Source organism: Cylas formicarius, unplaced genomic scaffold (genome assembly GCF_029955315.1).
Source record: "Cylas formicarius isolate icCylForm1 unplaced genomic scaffold, icCylForm1.1 PGA_scaffold_3__17_contigs__length_32017465, whole genome shotgun sequence".
NCBI lineage: Eukaryota > Metazoa > Arthropoda > Insecta > Coleoptera > Brentidae > Cylas > Cylas formicarius.
Window position 1 is genome coordinate 26,220,309 of NW_026844326.1, and position 22,443 is coordinate 26,242,751.

The 22,443-nt window shown below is 37.8% G+C and overlaps 1 protein-coding gene across 5 annotated transcripts; it reads right to left on the reverse strand.

Moving 5' to 3' along the window:
• Window positions 1–31: 31 nt before the first annotated feature.
• LOC132699636 (cyclin-dependent kinase-like 1) lies at window positions 32–22,374 on the reverse strand. 5 transcript variants are annotated; one of them, XM_060666468.1, is made up of 9 exons: window positions 18,806–19,030; window positions 11,154–11,370; window positions 9,218–9,412; window positions 9,047–9,162; window positions 8,359–8,986; window positions 1,852–2,229; window positions 918–1,128; window positions 784–860; window positions 32–171 (listed from the first exon to the last, which is right to left on the reverse strand). In XM_060666468.1, the coding sequence occupies exons 2-9, from the start codon at window positions 11,319–11,321 to the stop codon at window positions 82–84; spliced, it is 1,863 nt and encodes a 620-aa protein (XP_060522451.1). In that variant the 5' UTR covers window positions 11,322–11,370; window positions 18,806–19,030; the 3' UTR covers window positions 32–81. The 5 variants fall into 5 exon arrangements, with proteins under 5 accessions (XP_060522451.1, XP_060522448.1, XP_060522447.1 ...); XM_060666465.1 differs by lacking the exon at window positions 18,806–19,030 and adding an exon at window positions 22,263–22,374 and having other exon boundaries at window positions 8,359–9,162; XM_060666464.1 differs by having other exon boundaries at window positions 8,359–9,162; window positions 11,154–11,367.
• Between the last annotated feature and the right edge of the window lie 69 nt (window positions 22,375–22,443).

Here is a 22,443-nt window from a genome sequence, read left to right on the forward strand (position 1 = left end):
TAAACAACTTCCATCTCCTTTATATATACATTTAATAACGTAAAACATACAGAAAAAAAAAGTTTGTACAGCACAACTGGGTTATGGAAAACTAGGCTTTTCTTTGACGGTTACCGGCAACGCGATATCCAAAACGTTGCGTTTCCGTTTCGCTTTCTTGTATCTGAAAGCCTACAACAAAACGTCCGAAAAAAAATTAACGCACGTTAAAAAAGTGTCTCTAGGTGTTTGCGTGTTAAATGGTGGGCGAGTTTTGTGACGTTGCCGATTCTACTCTCTGAAAACAAAGAGAAAATTCGAAAATGAAAACTTCTCCTTTTGCCCAAGCCGACTAATGAATAAAAAGCAACATCGAAATAGTATATTATGCAACAACTGCGGTAAACGGCATTTGACTCACGAGTTTATTTCACACGAACGGAGCGAGTGTTTAATAAACGAGTGAGTTAAAAAGTTTACTGAACATGTTGCATACTATACTTTTTCTACGACCGTTAGTTTGTGGTTACATTTTCGCAAAACAACACGAAAATGTCCGAAATGGCTCGGATTCATGCGAAAGGAAACTGACGTGTAAAGTGACGCTTCCCGCACGCTAGATCGGTGGGTGATTAGCTATTTTACAGACGGGAGTAGAAAAAACATTTAACACAACGCAAAACTACGAAACTAATCAAACTTCTCTTATCCGTGAACAACGTCGACAGCAGAATCATACATCCTACAGAAGCCGACAGATGTCGCCACCACGATTGACTACGATCAAATAATAAATAGACTCACCGGGCTAACTTCCGTCGATATTGGAAGTTCGAAGTCTGTCACGTCCTTTTTCTTGTTTTTGTTCGGTGAACCGCTAACTGCCCCGTAAAACGTTCATCAGTGCCTCTTACTGCGATATTTTTATTGCTACCTACCTCCTGTCAAACTTGGCAATGAGAAATCGTCGGGCTTCGCGTGTTTCGGTAGCTCCCGCTTCTTTTGGCTATTGTAGGCATAACCAGATAACCAAGTTGTGGGATTACCACCGAAGTTGACCGGATCCTCTGAACCGAAAATATTTTCCGTCATCACGTTTCGTTCAAGCTTTTTGACGAACTGCGACCGCGGATTTGACAGCAAAGGAACCTGAAAACATGCATTTCAATCATATAGCAACCATAGACCATACAAGCATTTTTAAAGCGACGACGAAACAAAAGATTTGAAATCTTCGTTTTCTTTCTCAGAAACACCGCCCGATTTCGTGCAAAACGTAAAACAAGCCCGGAATCTGCAATGCATGTACAAAGTTACAAATTTACAAAATTTTAATGATTTTGTATTAATTTAGGTTAATTTGTTTTTCGACACACTGCGTGATATAACAAACCAATAAATGTCAGCTCTAACATTCTGATGGCATGGACAACCCTTATGTAGACTATGATTGGACTTCATAAACGTGTACGTGGCAATTTATAACAAAACATGGTGTTTTACAGGAACGATAAACATTAAACTTTAATTTATGTTAATATAGTCCTCTGCACACTATGGGATAAACCATAAAATTTCACATCCGATATTCTTATCGCACCGAGAACCTTTATATAGACCCTTCATTCAACCTTCTAAACGTGTACGCGGCAATTTATAACAAAACATGATGTTTGTGTTTGTGTGATGTGTGTTGCATAAACAGCGCCCCCGACATCTACCGATTTTTGACAAAATCACAGCCCACCACTAAACGAACCTCTAAAATATTCGCGCGCAGTGTAGTTACGTTTTTGTCAACTGTCAACCAACTCGTCGGTAATAATCGAATATTTGTTTACCTAAATTAGTATAATCGAAAAGGACGCTCACCTGCGTCTGTTTGGAAGCATTGTTAAGACTGTGAAGTACGTTGGGCGACTTCTTCGGAAGCTCCCTGTTGAAGCTGATGTTGCTGATACTAGGGTGGAGCACGGCGGCGTGGGCTCGCGGCGACCTGCCGTAATCGTTGAGGCCGAAATAATGGAGGGACTGGAATGGTGCCGGCGAAGGTGAATCTGGAAGTAGCGGCGTCGTCCTGGGATCTTTGCCGTTCCGCGCGGATATCGGCCTATTCTCGTCGTTCGTGTTGATCCGCGCCAAACTCCCAAGTGATTTTTCGAGTAGCTGGATTTCGGTGTGAGGCGGCAGTTTGAATGAGGTTTTGATTTTGCTTGTTTGAGCCGGTTGTGCTGTTTGCTTCGATAAAACCTACGACGAGTGCTCAGTATTTTAGAGGGTCGACGGGACAATAGTTCAATGTCATTATTAGAGTGTTTTTTGATTTTTTTTATCCATATGCAACCGTGATTGCGCATACTTTTTGTCAAATAAAGAACGCTTAGAAAAGTGGGTGTAATATTAATTATGGATTAATTAGAGTATCTTACCTTTGAATAAAGTGAGGAAATTCAGTTTTGGCTAGTTTTCGTAACCTCCTCACAGATTAGACAGAAACGGTATGAATACAACCCTTATATTCTTGCATTTAAAAAAAAAATCAGAAAGCAGGTTGAAGCTTATAACTTCAGAAACCCGATGCTTCTGAAGTTAATGTACTATCTAAAAATTATCCAGTATATTTTGTAATTCCCGTAATAACCAGATTTTACACAAATTGTTCTTATTTAAATACATTGCGCTTATAATTTTGCACAGGCAAGGAAATTGTCGGAACAGGGTGGTCCAAAATGGATATTTTAAAAGTAAACTCTTCTAGAGAACTCATGCCGGTGCTTGGTTAGCAACTTTTTACTCAGAATTTATTGGCCTAAGTTATAAAATTTTTACTCCAGCGTTTTGAACGAGTGCAAGTGCAGTAATGACTTGCTTCTGAACCTGTGTTTCGGGTAGAAGCGACCATAATATAAAAAAAAGACAAATAAATAGCTTATTATAGTTCTATGGAAGCGGACAAGGATGCAACAAACAATTTGTACTAGGCGCAATATTGTGAAAGAAAATAAGTGGCCAAAAAGCTTTACGTGAATTACACGTGGTCTTAGAAGCCGTTAAAAATAACCTTACAACGTTAACGGGAATCTTAAAAACACCAACAAGATCAGCAAGAATTAACATTAGATTGGCTTGCCTCGCAGTACCAGAAAACTGCCATGGTGCAAGTGGACCCCAAAAAAACAACCGAGGTTTTCGTTGACTCTTTAAAATTTATTTGAAAACCCAGCGAATTTACAGGCAAAATCCCAATAGGGAACTTGAACATTTTAATTCGTAAAGCAAGCATTAAAAGTACCACAAATATAAGCAGTTAAAAATTGTAAAATTTAAATCCTCTTTGAAACGCGCTGTCATTGGCTGTGACCGGTTGTGACGTCAATTCGCTGATAAGATTACGCACCAGCCGGACGGTAGCATAGAGAACCCATTAGAGAACGACAACGAGTTCATCTTGGTGGCTTTAATTTTAATTTTGGCTTCGATTCTGTTGCTTGCATTTGTTATCTTGTATTTAGTATCAAAAAGAATGTTTTGAAAATGACCGAAGCCGATTTTTTAAAAGATTAATTTGATAATTTACCTTTATTAGATATGTTTATGGTGACATCTTGCATATAAAACACCGAAAGTTTTTCGTTTGCTTAGGTTTAAGCTAAAAGGCCAGTTCATAGCAAATTTAACCACTAGTTTTAAACCAACATAATATTGTAATCAGCTTAAAGTTTTCTAGTTTTTAAAATTCAAATGGTATATCAAATAAAATGGGAATTATTCGACAAAAAAACCAAAACGTTTCTTTTTAAAGTACTGATTTTAAAATGCACGGGCATTGGTGACTTAAACTGTTCTTTATTTTATATAGATCAGGAAGCCATTCCTATGGAGATTGTAATAGGATTGGTGTAAGTTCGAAGAGTTAAGGCTAAAGTGGCACCTGAACATAATGTTAACAAAAAACAACGGCTTTTATTTTCTGACAAATAAAAAGTCAATCTGGAATTTTATCTTTACACGAGCCAAAATTAACGAAAATAAATAATATAATTCTCGGCCTAGAACCTGAGAATAACACTATAACATGTCCCCGTATCGACTAAAAATCAGCGGTATGACGTCACGAGCATCCTCGTGCATTTAGTGTCGTTTAAGAAGTATGGACGGATGTCACAATTTGAATTATTCATTGCAACTTAAATATTGGATTTTGAGTTCTGATATTTGGTAAGCTTCATTTTTGTACATAAACATATATATTAAAAAAAAAAGTTTAAGTTTCCTATTTGGCAACTACCTCATTTGTTTTCTGTGTTGCGGCACCCAAGGCCTACTTGTTTAAAGTTCAAAGCTTCCAAGAGAATTCTTTTCAATGATCGAAAAATATACAGCGCATCTTTAAAAAAAAAAAAATACAGTTGATAATTAATAAAACATTAAAATTGAAAGTGTTAATATATTTAAGGCATTAAATTTTCCAACAGGTTTAAAGTTCGATTTTTGCCATCAATGATACCTGAAGACGTGCCAGTCGGCAGTTCTAGGTCTCTCGCCCACAGAAGTGGTAGAGGCTTATTGCGTGGCATGGTTGCGGCGCAAGGTGTTTGTTTATTTAGTAAAGTGTCGTCTTCACAGGACGAAGACGTACTTGCGTTAGGGCACTTAAATAATAGGTATGCAAAGAAGACGATATTGGGTGCATTAATTTCTACAGAATGTCAAAGGATTTTTTTACTCGGCTGTTAATAACAATCGGGCAAGTTGTTAAATAGTATTATTAATAAGAATAAAGCAAGTGCCTCAGACCAAAACATATTTATTTAGCACATAATGATAGTAATACAGACTGAATAAAAAAATTAATTATTTGTATTACTGTTGTAGCTGGAGCGTTAGAATAGTACATGGTGACTCACTTCGTAAGTCTTGTAATGAATTATAGGTGCGAAATATGTTTTCGTTAGGTGGATTTGGAGATGAACTAATCGGAGAGTACACTTGTTGCATAGCTGAACTGCGTCGGGAAGATTCGTTAAGTGGTGAAAAGCTTTGATAGTCACTCAAACCTGATTGACTGCCTTCTAATATTTCCCCAGCTAAGGTTAAAATGCCAAATTTAAATTTCCTTTTCTGAGAGTCCGTCGTATAAACATGGTTTTGATTCAATTAATTCGACAAACTTGTTATTATATTGTAGATCGTCCCGCATTATTGGAAAATACAACAAGTCTTCTTACCTCTCAATCTCAGGGTTGTGAAAAAGAAAAGCATTAATTAATTAAATTTGAAATTTAATAGTGAGGTATGACAATGCCCAAGCTAGCTCACTAACAAACAAAAAAATTTAATAAAGTAAAAAAAAAATATTAAATTGAAGCTCAAATTGGAAGGCGGTCAAGGGCACCTTGGAAGGTGGTGGGTAGCCGTCACGTGATTCAAAAAAGGTATGGTCTGTTCATAGATATAAGAAAGTGATCAATTGCTTCTGAATGGGATTATCCAAGGGTGGTCATTAACATACAATGCAACAAGATTATTACCTAAAGTTTCGGAATTTAAATTCAGGTAAAATTGTGGTCCGTAATAGAATAATAATACTACTAATACTACTTAGTTTAACTTTCATGTGTAATAGAGCGTGTGTTGAATCGTGTGCGAATTATGCAAAATATGTGCGAGTCTCGTGTATCTCAGGAGTTGCTCCCGCCCAAATTTAGAAAACACTATTCTATTGAGACTAAGGAAGTTATAAACAATGTTTATTTGACTCTCATTTACCGTGGTGCCAGCAAGCAAGCATCTTTAGAAGAAACGGCCACATTGATAAAAATTTCAACATCAACTGTATGGAAAATTGTGAATAATCCCATTTCAGCGAGGAAAAAAAGAAGCGATGCTGACATTTTCTCGAGTATAGATGAAAATGAACAATATATAATACGACGTAAAATTTACCAGTTATACGAGGAACAAAGCTTGCCTACATTAGATATATTAATTAGGAGGCTTGAAAAAAATGAAACCGGTGTTAAATGTGGCAGAACTACCTTACGGAAGAAATTGACAAAAGGAAAGTTTCGACACTTATGATACCCCGAAAAAGGGGTTGGGTTGACTCAATTGATAAGTGTAAAACAAACGCGCCATCAAAAAGAGGTAAAAGAATCACTATTTTGCATGCTGCCTCCAAAGATGCTTGTATTCCAAATGGACTCTGTTTGCGAAAAATATTAAAGATTCTTCTCTGGATTACCATGAAGCTACCACCGCTGATTTATTTGAAAACTGGTTTAAAAACAAACTAGTTCCAAACATTCCTCCTAATAGCGTCATTGTAGTGGACAATGTAAGTTATGACAGTAGACAGTTGACTAAAACCACATTTATTTTCACGAAGATTATACCAAAAAGCAATTAAATGAGGTTCTACAAAGCTTAAACCTACAAAAGGAATACGTCTGTGATAATTATGCAAAGAATCTAGGGCATACAGTTTTAAGGCTTCCGCCTTACCACTGTATATTTAACTCCATTGAACGTGTTTGGCACCACCTGAAACCTGCCATTCGTCGTAACAATGTTTTTCCCCGTGTTAACTCCAAAGTCCTCAAACTTATAGAAACCGAAGTTTTTAACATCCCTCCACAAAGTTGGGCAAATTCTGTTAAACATATAGAAAAAGCAGAACAATCGTATGGAACAAATAATAATTAGAACAGGCGATGATAGCGATAGTGATGCTGATATATTATGTGAATAATTTTAAGTAATTTAAGTAAGATTTCATTATTACAGCTTTCCCGGGTCTTTCCTTAATTCATATCAGTTGGTCACTTTCTTATATCTATGAACAGACTTTAAACTTATTAACCCGAGGTTCCAACCCGCAAAGGAAATAAACAAATGAATCACGAACAATAATTTATTTCCTCCAAATCCCCGGGCAAGGGTAACAACAGTAAAAGGTGTAAATGAGGAAAAAAAGGTATATAAATCTATTCCCTGGTGGGCTATAATTTGAGACTATAAGTTCAGCAAACCGTCCTTGAAGCGAACAGGCCACTTAAGCTACCCAAACCTCAAGCTCTCTCGAACGTTACACAACTGTCTGTTACTATTCCGGGGACCAAGCCAAGATGGAATGGTGCCTCAATGAACACCCGTCAATGTCCGTCAGGAAAGCCGTCTAACTAAACTAAACATGAACACATGAGACAGCATTCACTGCGAGACACCAAGTCTGGCGAAGCTCTCTGGTATTCCGGGGAAAGAAGAAACAACGTCGAAGGTTTGCGGGAAAATGGAAAAAAAGAGGAACAAGAAAAAAAAAAGGAAAAGGGTTTTCAGAAAATGTGGATGAATGACAATTCTTTTCAAAATCCCTCGTTGAGGAAGATTCCCATTCCAAACTCCAAATAGATCCAAAAGTATGGGAAATCATAAATTAGTGACTAATTTACATATCCCCACAGCTCTAGGCTTCGAAAGCGAGCGTACGAAAATACCGGACGATTCTGACAATCCGTTTTATTAAAAGGCTAAATGGGCACAAAAAATTAAAGGAAAAACGCCACTCTTGCCAATCTAGTTGACTGTTCGCCATCGAATAACCGAACTCTATCTGTGGTGGTGGCCGTATGGCCCGTACCAAAGAATCGAGGTTGGGTCAACCAAATCGAACTACCCGAACGCTATCTATGGTAGCGACCAGATGGCCAGTCCCAGAAAGTCGAGGAAGAATAGGTTAAGAAATCAAAACAATATTTATTAGGCCCCCTTAAGACCTGAAGCAATGAAAAGCAAATGTGGTTCCCAGTCTCATAGAGTGACGGATGGTAATGGTTACGACACTCTCTAATGCGCAACTAATACTCTGTTTAAGCATTAGTATCTCTCAGTAAACCGGTGTCACCTAAAAGAAAACCGAGCGAACAAGGGGCCACGCACACAACCGTAGCAGCGTAAAATATTTATGGTTGGGCAACACCATCGGCCGGAGAGTACAAGTCCGAAACTAAGAAAACCGACTCTACAAAAGAATGTGTGTTAATATGGCAAAGTCAATATGAACGTAATAAATAAGAATCCCTCGCCAAATAGCAAAAGGTGAGGGAAATGGACAACACAATTAATTCTACAAGGTACTTATAAGATTAATATTATGAAAAGAAAATTATTACTAGGTCCAAACAAAATAAACCCGTTACTTTGCAAATGAGCCAGTATTTTTACTTTTAAAATGCTAAATTTTACCATCGAAATATGAAACCGTCACAATCGCCATGACGAAACGTTTTGTACTGAACGGGCACGCCACCTTCATACCTACGCCACTTCTATAGACGCTGGGCCCTAGACTGCAGGCTCACTGCTTGACGCAATACGAACCTGCTGGTGTTGGGTGCCCTTTCCGTTGACTACATTTAGCCTCTGACTACTCTTGGCGAGCGTGATCACGTTCTTATCCGTTTCGTACTGCTCACAGTTCAATTTCCTCTTGGTCGACGCGCCTTCGCCGGTCCTCCACCTTCCCTCGTTCGACGACCTCCTCGGTCTGCATTCGTCCCTTTTGTCTGTCGACAGTAAAATTTCCGACCTCAATTTGCGCAGCAGCGGCGCGTTAAACTCCGCGTTGACCTTTTCCCTCAACGCGGGCAGAAACCTCTGCGGGAACTTGTCGTGAACGAAGTAGGGATGGCGGAGCAGTTCGTCGGCTGTCGCACGGTCCTGCGGGTCCATTCTGGTACAACCAATCAGGAATTCGACGGCTTGCGGATGCCACGACGGAAACGCCTTGTAGAGGTTCGTCGAAGACTCGCCCGACGACGTCGAGCTCCGTATTATCGGTCTCAGTTGGGTACTCTTCGACATCAGCTGCTGGTGACGAGCGCACGGTTTGCCCAGCATCTTGACTATGAGATAAAGCTGATCGATGTCGCTTTCGCCGGGAAACAATGGATCGCCCGTCATCATTTCGGCGAAAAGACATCCGATGGCCCACACGTCCACCGGGGAGCTGTAAACGGGCTCGCCTACTAGTAGTTCCGGGGCGCGGTACCACCTGGTGGCCACGTACTCGGTACACGCCTCCCCGCTGAGGTTGACCGAGCGCGCGAACCCGAAGTCGCAAAGTTTGACCACGCCCTGAGACGACACGAGGACGTTCTCCGGCTTGACGTCCCTGTGAATGATCTGAAATAATCGCGTTCTACATATAAACGATAGGGGGCGTTCTGTTACGGCTCACGTTGTTGCCGTGGCAATAGCCGATCGCCCGGACCACCTGGAATATCCGTTCTCTGGTGCGCTCCTCACCTAGACCGCCCGGCATCTTCTCCAACTCGTCCAGGACAGTGCCCTCGAGGAATTCGAACACCAGGTAGAAGCGTTTCCGGTGGCGGAACACCTCGATCATCGTCACCAAGTTCTCGTGTTTCAGTCTCTGCGCAAAAAAACGTAATAATAATAATAATATGACTCTCGAAAAATGGCCACTGGGCTGGCAAGTTTGTAGCGCGTATATTTGAACAACTAGCCGCTTCGCGGTTTATTGTCCTGCTCCTGGGGACCACTATAGAACTTAGAGCTTTCCCAAAATCGAAGTAATTTTATTGTGCATTCAGCCTGTATGAACCCTCTTTCACGTAGCTGTACTTCAAACTTACGGCAAACTTTAGTAAGTATTAAAATTTGTACAAATAATAGCGATTTCCAATGATATTTTTTCAAATATTTTGTTTCCACACAATTTACCATACTGTTTATATCAAATTTTTCCATGTTTTATAGCTTTTCATATACGGCTAATAATTTATCCACAAAAACAGAAATTTTCAGCGACTTTTAGATATTTTTGCCTAATAAAGGCACACCCTGTATATTATCGAAACAATGCTAAAGGTAGGGATGGTAGCTCTGGATCTCCCACGTTTCCTGGTTCATGATTTTTTCCAATGGCTTAAATGGTTTTCAAAAAAAATATTTTTTTCTGAAGCCGTGCAGTACATCGTAAATGTAAATGACGTCATCGCGTCTAGACCGAGTCCGAGGAATAATCAATAGTTAATTGTCAAGAAGAAAAGTTTATGGAGCCGTATCCTCTGTATCTAATGGCTTAAGAATTTTTTCAGTCTTGTAAACGGTTTTTGAAAAATGGTCATTTTTGTAGACCCTTGAACACGCGATTTTTATTTTTTTTTTTAAATATTTCGATCCTATACCTACCGTTACCGAGATATAAAATTTTTATACGAGCGCAGATACTTTCGAAAAATTCTATTTCATCGATTTTCGAAAGCAACAACTAGTAGGAAATGCGCTATTGTCAATTGGACAATTATAATTAGTAAGTAGTCCTTAAATGTCTTTTACTTTTTCTGGTAACAATAAATATATTTAATATATTGAATCACATTATCTTTATTACAATTGTACGTGAGGTAGCCAGAAGGGTCAAGGTTTAAACTACCCTCCAGATACCTAAGAAAAATTGAATATTCTGTGACAATTAAGGCACAATTTGGAAATATTTTTCAAATTTTATTTCTTTTCACTATGGTTTTTTTCAGAAGGCATTTTTTTTGTCAAATTAGACAAATGTCAGCCGCCATCTTGTAAATGACATTTTTTTGAGCATATTAGTGATCAGAGCTTGTCAAACCCCAGACATTGACAGTTTTTTGACCGAGAATTTAATTTTTGAGACCACTGTGCGACGTGGCAATGTTTTGAAAAGGTATGTATGCCAGTGGCGTAGCACTTTCAATTTTAAGAATGTAATCTAAATGTTCCCATTTGTAAAACAATAAATATGGCATCTCAAAAATTAAAAATGTTGTGTGCTAGAAACAAAAAACATTGTTTTTCTATTAGTTTAGTCCCTACAACTTTAAATCTTTATTGGCCTACGCTATTAGCTGGAAATGAAAAACTGTTTAGTTCAAACGGAAATATTATAACACTTGTTGGGGTTTTCTAATTTTGACGTGACTTTTACGCCAGGCGAATATTTTAAAGACACTTTATGCGTACATTTTCCGTTAGCTCGTAAACCAACGAACGTATGAGTTTATTTGCCAGAGGATGTCTCAGTCCCTTTTTAACGCCAACAAGCATTTCCACTATTTCCCTATTATTTTTTTATACAGGGTGAGCAGCATATCAAATAGACGTTACGCACTTACTTTGAGCATCCTGATCTCCCTGAGCGCCATGCGCCTGATGGTCGCGTCCTCTTCCGTCTCCAAGAACTTCTTCACCGCGACCAACTGATCCGTGTCCCTGTGCCTGCATTTCATCACGACCCCGTAGGAGCCTTCCCCCACCACCGATACCTGTTCGTATTTGTCCATCGTCGTCGTTCTATGGGATCTTCTCGTTCCGTGCGGCTCGAATCAGCTGCTGTGGGAACGTGAATTTTGCTCGAATTTAATTTTCCATTAAATCAATCGTTTTCGGGGAGGGGACGTTTCGGTACCCTATACACGGCAGGTCTAATTCGGAACGACATTAAAATGTCCCCGTAATTTATCGGCATCGTTTCGGTTCGTGAGCGATGCATGTTCGCGAAGACTCCGCTGGGCTCCGTTATCGATCATAGGAAAAATCTAAATTGCGTTTAACCATGTTATAACAAAGAATATAACCGACCTACATCGCAAATAACGTACGACAATTTCCTGTGAGATTTCGGACACAGCAGTCGCGAATTTTTTGTTACACTGGGCAGACATATACCGGCCCCACTATCATAAGGGAGTAAATTATTCAAGTTCAAATATGGGTGTTGCTGTCTAAATCTTAAGGAATTTCTAAAAAATGTCAACTAACATTGCTAACATCTCTCCTTAGTACATTCCCATTATCGTCTGGGGTCCTATGGTAAAAGAAGAAACTACGCCACAGATCTACTTTTTCAAGAGACAGAAATTTGGATTGGATTGGAAAAAATTATAATTATCCAACAAGATGCAACTTTGTGTCAAAAACCGTTTCATAACGCTCTTTGGGTTATTTTGCACCAAGAGTATACAATTCTTTGCCTCTAAATATACTAGAATTTGACCTTTTTAAAATAAATATATAAAAGACTGGATTTAGAAATAGGGAAATTGTAATAAACAAATTAATGCTGAAGGGTGTAAGGCCTTGGATGATTTTAAGGAGAGGTAATGTCAGTCTTCAATTTTGGGGCTATACGGTGTTAAAGTTACGGCTTTGCTACTTTACTAAATTTTGGCTTTGATCTGAATATGTTTTAATTAAAAAGGAACGTCGAACGAATGTTATTTTGAAATGCTCATTTTTGGAGGAAATTTCGCGTAAAAATTAACCTCGTTTTTTTTTGGGACAAACATTTTTACTTTCCCTGGGGGCGTTCACGTGAGCATGACATTAAATGTTTGGATAGCAAAAGTAAGGATAAAAAGTTATTGTTTTCTTAAACTTGTAGGAACATTTTGATATGTATTAACGTTTCTTCTTAAAATCACTCGAGGATAGGCATCATTAAGTATCGGACCTCTATTAATAAACACCCTGTATACCTTGTATAGTCAGATTAAGCAATAAAAAATAAAGCTCTTTTGTTTCTTAAACGTTTCTGTTTTTTTTTTCTCAGGGACGCCGCTGCTTTAAAGAAATGCGTTCAGTTTCAGCAAAATGGTTTTTATACGCTTGAAAAACTATAGGAGTTACCTCTCTCGATATTGACGTTTAATAAAACCCTTTATATGTTCTCTTCGCATTGGTTGGCCTGACTCAATTCTAGACGTCTGAGTTCGTGACTGACATTGTTAGTCAAAATGCATCTGAGAGTTAAATGAAGTTTCACTACTCTGCTACAATTCTGGGGCTACTATACATGAGGAATATAGAAATGGCAAGAAATGATTAACCATTATATAAAAATTTACCACTGTTTTTATTTGCATAATTTGGAAACAAAAAACCCTTTAAAGGGTTGCAAGAATTGTTTTTTTTTATTTGGTTCCGCAGGTATTTTTTTTTAGAAAATTGGGGTATATACCACTCCGCACGCTATCGCTTTAATAAATAAACTTTAGGTGCGTTGAACCGAGGCAAAAACCAATTCCGCCCCAAATTGAAAGGTCGACGACCGCGCGCGCTCAGATTTCCATCTCCCGAATTTCCATTTTCCTATGCGGAATGTACGTGCGGCTCTGATAAAAAAGAACGGCCATTGGTCAGGCATACCGAGTGCCAAAGGACGATTTGGCACGCGATATACCAGGCCCGAAATTTCCGACATCGATAAATCAGTGGAGACGTCGAGCCGCCTCTACGACTATATGCGAGGCTTTTATGCAAGTCCATTTGGAAACGATTACTTCGGAAAATGAAATAAATTACCCATGCCATCGATTACGTCACAGAAAAATATATTGCGATAAACGTGCCTCTATCAATTGTGTACCGGGCTTGCCCGAGAGAGAATTACTTTTGACTTTCCTCGTATTTTTTATAAAAGTTTTTATGACGATATTATGACCAAAAAATTTAATAATATGATTATAGGATAATAACATACAGAGTGTTATTTAATAAGCGTCCGATATTTCACAAGAAGATTTTTCTGAGTTAAGAAATTGTCTACACTAGTTCTTTTTCGCGATACATGGTGGCAAAGTTTTATTTTACTTTTTGTTCTTTCTGTATACTTAAACAATAGCGATTTCTGAAATAAAATTGTCACCTTGGGGTTTTTTTGATATGGGAAATTTGAACAGCAAAATAAAGGCATTAAAGTTTGGGAAAAAATCGTTTTATCGATTCCCTAAACATAAGGAACTTAAACAAATCTGGATTTGGAGAACTATAGGAGAAATTATAGTAAATAGGATACCGTTGTATGTGTTCCAAACATTTGAGGAAAGACGATTTTGAACGCGAATGGTTAAGTATTCAAACGAAAAGTATTGTGGAAAATAAAAACTGATAAAAAGTCAATTTGTCCAAAAAAATATAAAAAAAATGTTTTCAATAAGCCAAAAATATTTTTATTAGTTTTTACTTTTATTTTTTTCATTATTTTGTAAATAAAACATTCATATAGAATGTTTCTTTTAGTGAAACAAAATGGACTGTGAACTAGTATTTTGTACCTGAAACTACCCACGGATTATTTGTCCCATGAAGAGCAAGCGTGAATGCACCATATTTTTGAGTTCAAAAAACCCTATAATTCCTGTAATAATAATCTCACAGGAAACATCGACATAGGGTAGGGTGGGACAAGGCCCCCGGGGCAAGGAGGCTCACCTCAAAAATTAATCAAACATTTTTTTTTCGTTATTACAATTATAAATTCTGGTTTTTTGTACCTTTTGAGCCCTTTGCGTAATACCAACAAAAAGCTATTCCACATTATTATAACCGAATCATAATTAATTTATTGAAAGTGTTATTTTTTGGATAATTCTATTGATTCAGCTATCGAAAATTTTATTAATAAATTTTTTAATCTATAGGAAAATAATTACTAATCAGTTAAACTTTTTTTATTATATACTTTTAAATGAATAATTATAAATATTATATATAAAATTATAAATAGGGGCACGACGGCCAGAAGCTTCGCCAAAATTTGGGTAAATTTAATAAGTTAGTCAAACATAAATCGACTTGATGGTTAAAAGCCACAAAAATAATAAAAAGTTTAAGTGGGACGCCTTGCCCCACCCTCTCCTATTAACCAAAAATATTAAAAACCGTATAATTGAAGTCCATTTATTTAATTAAAAAATTTATTAAACGCTCTACTATGTAGACAAGACACAGCTATACGAATTGACAGTAGTTAAAACTTTTTGTACTTTTAATGTCGTTTTCGAAACATTTTTGCCAAGCAACACTAAAAACGTTGACTGGGTGACGCGGCATCAGAATTGACAAATCTGAAAGTACCATCATTATCTAAAATATCATATAAAAATTACTAAAAAAAAAACTGTCCAGTGCTTTATTCGAATGCCTATTTCGATGACGTTTTTGCATACGAGGAAAGTCGAAAATAAACTCCCGCTGGGACGCTCTGCCATGTTATTTTTTTGTGACAGGTGCCGTCCGCCAACAAATCCGACACCTTCGCCCAAAGCCTTAAAAAATACGCCAACGTAATGGAAGTGTAAATCAACCCCCACAATCGTCCATATAATTTACTTGAGCACACGAGAAGGCCGGAACGGTTGATTCATGACGCGGAGAACCCCGTACGATTCTCCCTATTGATCCCGGGTATAGTTCAGAGTTCAAATATGTTTTATTTCGGTCCAAGGAACACGCGAACTACCTAAATTTTGGATGCCTCGCGAAAAATACGCACAATACGCGACAAAGGACTAATTCGCCGGGGGGAGTAAGTAGAATCATGTAAAATTTATTAATCCCATCGTAGATTACAGGTTTTACGATTGATCTAGAATCGTTATGTTCACTGAACTACGGAATAGCTGTCAGGGGTATCTAAATGTGATGACATCACATGCCAGTAAATAGATTGCTAACGTTAACTCGTTGGGTCTTTGCGATTTTGAAAATTGTGGACGGGCCATTACCAACGCGTATTTTGATCATGTGTTACTTCATTCCTTCCACGGTCTCTGAAGTCTAAAGTCTCTAAAGTCAATAAAACAAAAATATACACAAATAATATTTTTTATCAAAAATGATATTTAACTAATTTGGAATTAAAAACTCGTCAATAATAGAATTCGCATTAATTTTATTTAATAATTTTTTTTCAATTGATTTGAATATTTGAAAATCGCAATGTTAATTTCTTTTTCTACTCCTGTCTGTAAAATACTTAATTATACACCGATATAGCGTGCGGGAAACGTCACTTTACCACATCAATTTCTTTTCCCACGAATCCGAACCACTTCGGACATTTCTGGGATTTATTTTACTTGGGAGCAATCGGATGTTTTCGGAGATATTTTCCACGCTTTGAATTTTGATGTTTGTCAATTCTGACGGTCATGTCAGTGAATGCATTCGTTTTATTTTGCGAAAATGCACCAAAACCAACCAACCAAAAACTAACGGTCGTAGAAAAAGTATAGCATGCAACACGTTCGGTAAACATTTTAAGTCAAATGCCGCTTGCCGCACTTGATGCATAATATACTATGTTCTACTCACGTTTGCAAAAATACCTAATTACACAACGATATAGCGTGCGGGAAGCGTCACTTTACCACGTCAGCTTCATTTCACACAGATCCGAGCCACTTCGGACAATTCCGGGATTTTACCGCACGGGTTTGGGAGCAATCGGAGGTTTTCGGAGATATTTCCCACGCCTTGAATTTTGACGTTTGTCAATTCCGACGCTCATGTCAGTGAATATATTCATGTTGTTTTGCGAAAATGTACCCAAAAACTAACGGTCATAGAAAAGGTATTGTCAATGCCAAATGCAGTTTACCGCACTTGTTGCATAATATACTATTGTCCAACGAGTGTCGTCCTGTCTAGCAACATGTCCTGTCTAAGTCCACATCTTTTCGGCAGCTCGTGCTACTACATCCTCCACTTTCGTGCATCGTCTGATCTTCGTTTCTCACGTGGTCACGGTTATTAAACACTCGCTCTGCTTGTGTCAAATAAACTCGTGAGTCAAATGCCGTTTACGGCACTTGCTGCATAACATACTATTTCTTCAATTCTCCACTATTCATAATATCCCTCATCGACGATATTGGTGTCTTTGCGAGTAGATAGGTTTCTTTTAAGGCTTCCTGTTTAATAACTCATCTACTGATTAAAGTTTCATACCCATTTTTCAAAACCTGTTTTGGTTAGTTAGTTGGGTAGTAAATTACCTTTTTTGAAACGCACGGTGAAAACGATTATAATGGTCAACTCACAAGAATTATAACAGAAAGAAAAAATATACCTGACCCACCCTTCCCTTGTCACTCAAGTAAGAATATTTTTTTATTAATGGCTTTACCTAATAACATCGTTAAAGTTTTATTCGGAAGGGTCCGTCAAAAGCCAACAAGATGAAGACTGTATCTAGAGAGCGTATTAGATGCAAACTGGAGCTGGATAGAATTATGATAGAGCAAGAAATGGATTTCAATTACTAAGGTTCCACTATTACTAGCTGTAAGGATTTAAACAAGGAAGTAATTAAACAAACCGGTAGGAAAATCTGGCTGCCTGAGTTAAACTAATGAAACCTTAAGAGGAGACGTCCAAGATGTCATAAACTGGGTAACGAGAATAGATGAAGAGAGATGAATGAACACGTGGAACGTATGGACAACTTTAGACAGCTGGTGTCGTCGTCAGCTGAACAGTGAGAGACTAGACGAACCTGAAAACCTTCCTAGTGTATAGTAGAGAAAGAAGAAATACTTTGTTATTGGTATTTCTAAGATTTTCGAAAGCTCTGGCCTTAGGCTAAATTCATAAAATTATCCAAAAAACAACACTTATGGAATAGCTTTTTTCAGAATTTTTAAGCGGTCCATTTAGCCTTGGTATTACACAAAGGGCTAAAAAAATAATTGGTTAATTTTTGAGGTGGGTCTCCTTGCCCCAGGGGGTTGCTTCCCCGAAGCTTTTCACACTGGCACTGGAGGATGTCAAGCAGCTCAACTGGAACCATAATGGCCTTGGGATTGCGGATGATATTGTGCTTATCAGCAGTGACTTGGGTGAGTTGCGGGGAATGCTCTCGGAACTTAATACTGCTTCGGGAATAGTAGGTCTAACCATGAACTTAACGAAGACCAAAATCCTCGCACAAATCCAGATAAGTGGTCAGATGATTGAGAGGGTTGAATAATACGTCTACCTGGGTCACACCAAATAAAACTAGGGATAGAAAACTAACAAGCTGAAATTCAAAGAAGAGTCCGTAAGACTTGGGCCGCTACTGGCAAGCTTGGTTTCACCCTAAAAACCCTAAGATCTCCATCAATCTGAAGTCCACAGTTTTTAACAGTTGCATTCTCCCGGTGACTTAAAAAGTTTACCGAACGTGTTGCATATTATACTTTTTCTATGACCGTTATTTTTTTGCAAAACAACACGAATACATTCACTGACATGAGCGTCAGAATTGATAAGCGTCAAAATTCAAAGCGTAGGAAATATCTCCGAAAACATCCGATTGCTCCCAAATCCGTGCGGTAAAATCCCGGAAATGTCCGAAGTGGCTCGGATCCGTGGGAAACGGAACTGACGTGGGAAAGTGACGCTTCCCGCACGCTAGATCGGTGTCTAATTAGGTATTTTACAGAAGAGAGTAGAGTGCAGTGGAGACCGAGACTGTAGAAGTGTCGGGCGACCCCCCAGAAGATGGATGGACGATATTAGAGAGGCAGTCGGTCGGAACTAGCATCAGATCGCTAGAGACAGAGAAGAATAAGAAAAGAAGAATAAAGAGAGAGAAGAAAGAGATATAATAATTAAAATTATTTATTAAAAAGTATTTAATTAAACAAAACGTTACTGATTAGTAACTATTTTTCTATAAATTAAAAAATATGTTATTGGTATTTATAAGATAAGATAAGCATTTATAAGATTTTCGAAATAACTTATATGGACTGGTATTACGCAAAGGGCTAAAAAAAATTGGTAAATTTTCGTAGGTGGGCCTCCTTGCCACAGGGGAGCCGCTTTGCCCCACCCTCCCCTAATTTTTGCCCCTTTAATTAATTTTTTTATGAGAAAAGAGAAAAATATGAGCTTTATGAACGTGTGACCACGGCTTTACAACGTGGTTCGAAACAATCGGCCATATTTCGTTCGCGACAAAATCAATCGAATCACTATAACGTTCGCACACACTCACCGTGATATTTTTTACTAGCGTCTCCGCAGCGAGAATTTCCATTGCGGCGGCAACTTCCGAAATGTCAACCCGGAGCGAACCGGAAGTCGGTCCGCCAAAGGTTACGGCTAACCGGATTATTATTACTACTACGGTCGCAGTTATTTAAGGCGCCGTCGGAGTTTGCGTTTCGGTTTTTCCCGCCCCCAAGCTGACGTTTACACGGCAATGACGCTCGCACACGGAACCGCGACGCCTAACTGAAGTTTCCACAAGCGGGGGAAAACTTTTAACGGGCGAGTGTGCGTTTTCCACAGGTGAGGACACCGGCGACGGAGAGGGAGCGATTTGAAAGGGCGCGCCCACACGGAAACAATAAATCCCGACATTTTTTTTAAATTAATGCCAGAGATCGTGATATAAAAGAAAAACAGAATCCCGGGGACGGGAGCCAATATGTGGCTGAAGTTAGATTTGGATTTGGATTCGGGTTTGGAAATATTGCAGTGAACCAGTTCGTTACTTATGTTAATTAAAAAAACATATTCTTGTCGACATGCTGGGCAAGTAAGCATGGAAATATTGTAGGGGAACTCCCATAAACGATATCTAATGTTGCTATACAGAAAATAACACCTTTTCCGCTCGAATCACACCAAAAAATGATGGAACTATTATTTCACAATCTCGAAACAATTTGAATTTGTCCCAGAGATTCAAGCCGACCATTAAAGAGCCACTTGAAACGGTCGGGAAGATATAAAACTACCCTCAATAGGAAATAACCAAATATTAGTTTTATTTATTTCGTAATCTCAAAGAAATGTAACTTTGTCCCAGATATTGAATTAGACCATTAAAGAGCCACTTAGGAGAGCTTCAAAATGATGTATTACTCAACTACCGGGAAACGGTCGGGAAGATATAAAACTACCCAGCTTATTCACAGGAATTAATTAACATAAGTAACGAATTGGTCCAATGTAATATTTGCCAATCCGAATCCACATCCAAATCTAAACTACCCAGCTTGTTCACAGGAATTAGTTAAGATAAGTAACGAACTGGTCCAATGTAATATTTGCAAATCCGAATCCACATCCAAATCTAACTTCAGCCACATGGAGCCAATGGCGAACAAGGCGCCAGAGGGTTAGAATTCTCCGACATATTTTAAGAAAGTACAACGCTGGCTTCAAACAAATGAATAATCTAATCACTTAATTAAATACACAAGTCTACAAAATTAGACTTTTTGACAGATGTTTTTATTTTGAAATGTTGGTAGGTCGATTTCAAAAATTCTATGCATATATTAAAGTAAAAAAAAACGATATTTCAAAAAGAGTTAATTTTTTTATTGAGTGCAAAATTGGAATCATAGTTAAAAATATGAAAAAAAAATTGTACCCTGTTTTAACATCCAGCAGAAGTCCGCCATCATCGTTATGCTCAATCTGCCTTGGCATCGCCGTTCCATTGCTTTAATGTCCTGGTGAAACTTCACCCCTGTTCTTCGCTAACTGCTCCAAGATTTTCAGGAAAATAGTTCCAATGTGAAAATAGGAAATGCACTTTCAAACTTATATTACAACCTAAACGATGTTGTAACATATTTTGAACAATTCTTTCGTAGTTTTCGTCCTTAAAGTTCCCAAGAAACTTATCAATTACTTCTTTTTCTCGTTTTCCTCGACATTGGTCATTATGTTTTGAAAATCAACACAACAAAACACATTTTTGTCTAGGGCTTTAACACACTACACGATCAAGCCAAGTTTGATATGAAGAGAAGGGCAGTAAAACTGTTTTGGCGTCAACTTTTAATCATTTAATCATTCTTGATACTTTAATACATTTTTGATACCAAGATCTTGTTCTAGAGGGTCATTCTATTTGAGCCTAATGTCCCGACTATCCTACTCACAAATAAACTACGCTTATTTGAGACAATAAACAGACGTCATTCTTCTTTTATATCGTCAGGAATATTGTTGCAATACACTAGCGGTCCTTCCTGAGTAAAATATTGACATAACTCTTTTTCGCGATCCCGGATACATCCTTTGGAAGATGCAAATCTCTAATTATATATCTAATATAGTATATATATATATATATATATATATATATATATATATATATATATATATATATATATATATATATATATATATATATATATATATATAATTTCTGCCCAATTTCTGTAAATGGCCCCACCAGCCATATATAAGGATCGTCTGTAAATTTTTTTGTAAATTTTCATTTTAGTTTCCTTAGACAGTTCCTTTTTATTTATGAGCCCCGTACTAATGCATAGTATACCTTATTTGCCTTTTCTGTTCTATTATTTAATTCTGTGTCCTGTCCTCCTGTTTTTTCGAACATAATTCCCAAGTACTGGAAGCTACTAACTTGTTCTATTAATGTCCCACGTATTCTCACCTATAATTTCTCTTTTTCGTTTGACACTGATGGCACTGTCAAACGGAAATGAATCTTTGGTTTTATATGACCACTGGAGGGAAACAGAGCATAGTTACTCTTGCAACATTGTACAAACAAACAAAACAGCAAAAATTGTAAAAGTGACAAAATATTCCTCATTGGATTTGCAAAGACTGCCACGAACTCTGCAACCCAAAATAAACTATCGGAGCTACTCAAAATCCGACCTAATCAGTGCTTATATAAAGCCTTCAAATAATACGAGTCAAAAATAAACATTCCATAACACACAAAACGAAGTATGGAAGAGTATCGACCACTTAAAGCTAAGTACCATAAGACTATAATATTAAAACTATGTCAATTTTCCTTATCTAAGAACTGTATGAGGAACAACTTTGCACTATTTTTTTTCAATGTCAAATAATTCAAAAATTGTTAGATATAGAAATTGGACATCATGCACAAAATATGTTATGAATTTTACACTGAACCTGAAAATGTAATAATCTACGTTGGCAGCAACTTCCGGTTGAACGGGAAGTGAAAAGACAAGTGAAAATATTTTTAAAAGGAAGTAACAAAACACAAACAAAAACATTATAGATTCATTTCTTGTTACATCTGGGGTGCCACAGGGATCCACATTAGGCCCACCCTTATATTTAAATGACATAGAAAACAGCATTAATCACCTAACATTGTACATTCTCATTTCTCGTTAGAATTGTAATTCCCATCTATTTTTATCGCATTCGATGCGTAAAGAGCAATTTCCTCAATCAGCCCGTTTTATACAAACCGTTACGTTCGCATATTTAATGACACATTTAGTGTATAGCCCGTATTTGAGCGAGATAGCGACGCTAATGATACCGATAGCGAAATGGGATCACTCCACTCGCCAGGTCAAACCCCAAATCGATAAGACTTGAATTTGTTCAATAGGAGTCGCATTATTCGCCAACTCACAATTGACAGATGCCTCGCCACAAATGGCTGATTTTACTTGGTGAAACTGACGTACCTGCGTTCGATCCACGAAGGAACCACACTATTCGCAAGCGCGGACAGGCTACGAACGTTTGTCGCTTGAACTATACACGAACATTTGACACGAGATGACGCATGCGTCATACGTCTGACACAGGGTGTTGATTTAAAGAAAAGCGTATGATCTAGCTAGCAGCTCGGCAATCGTATACTTT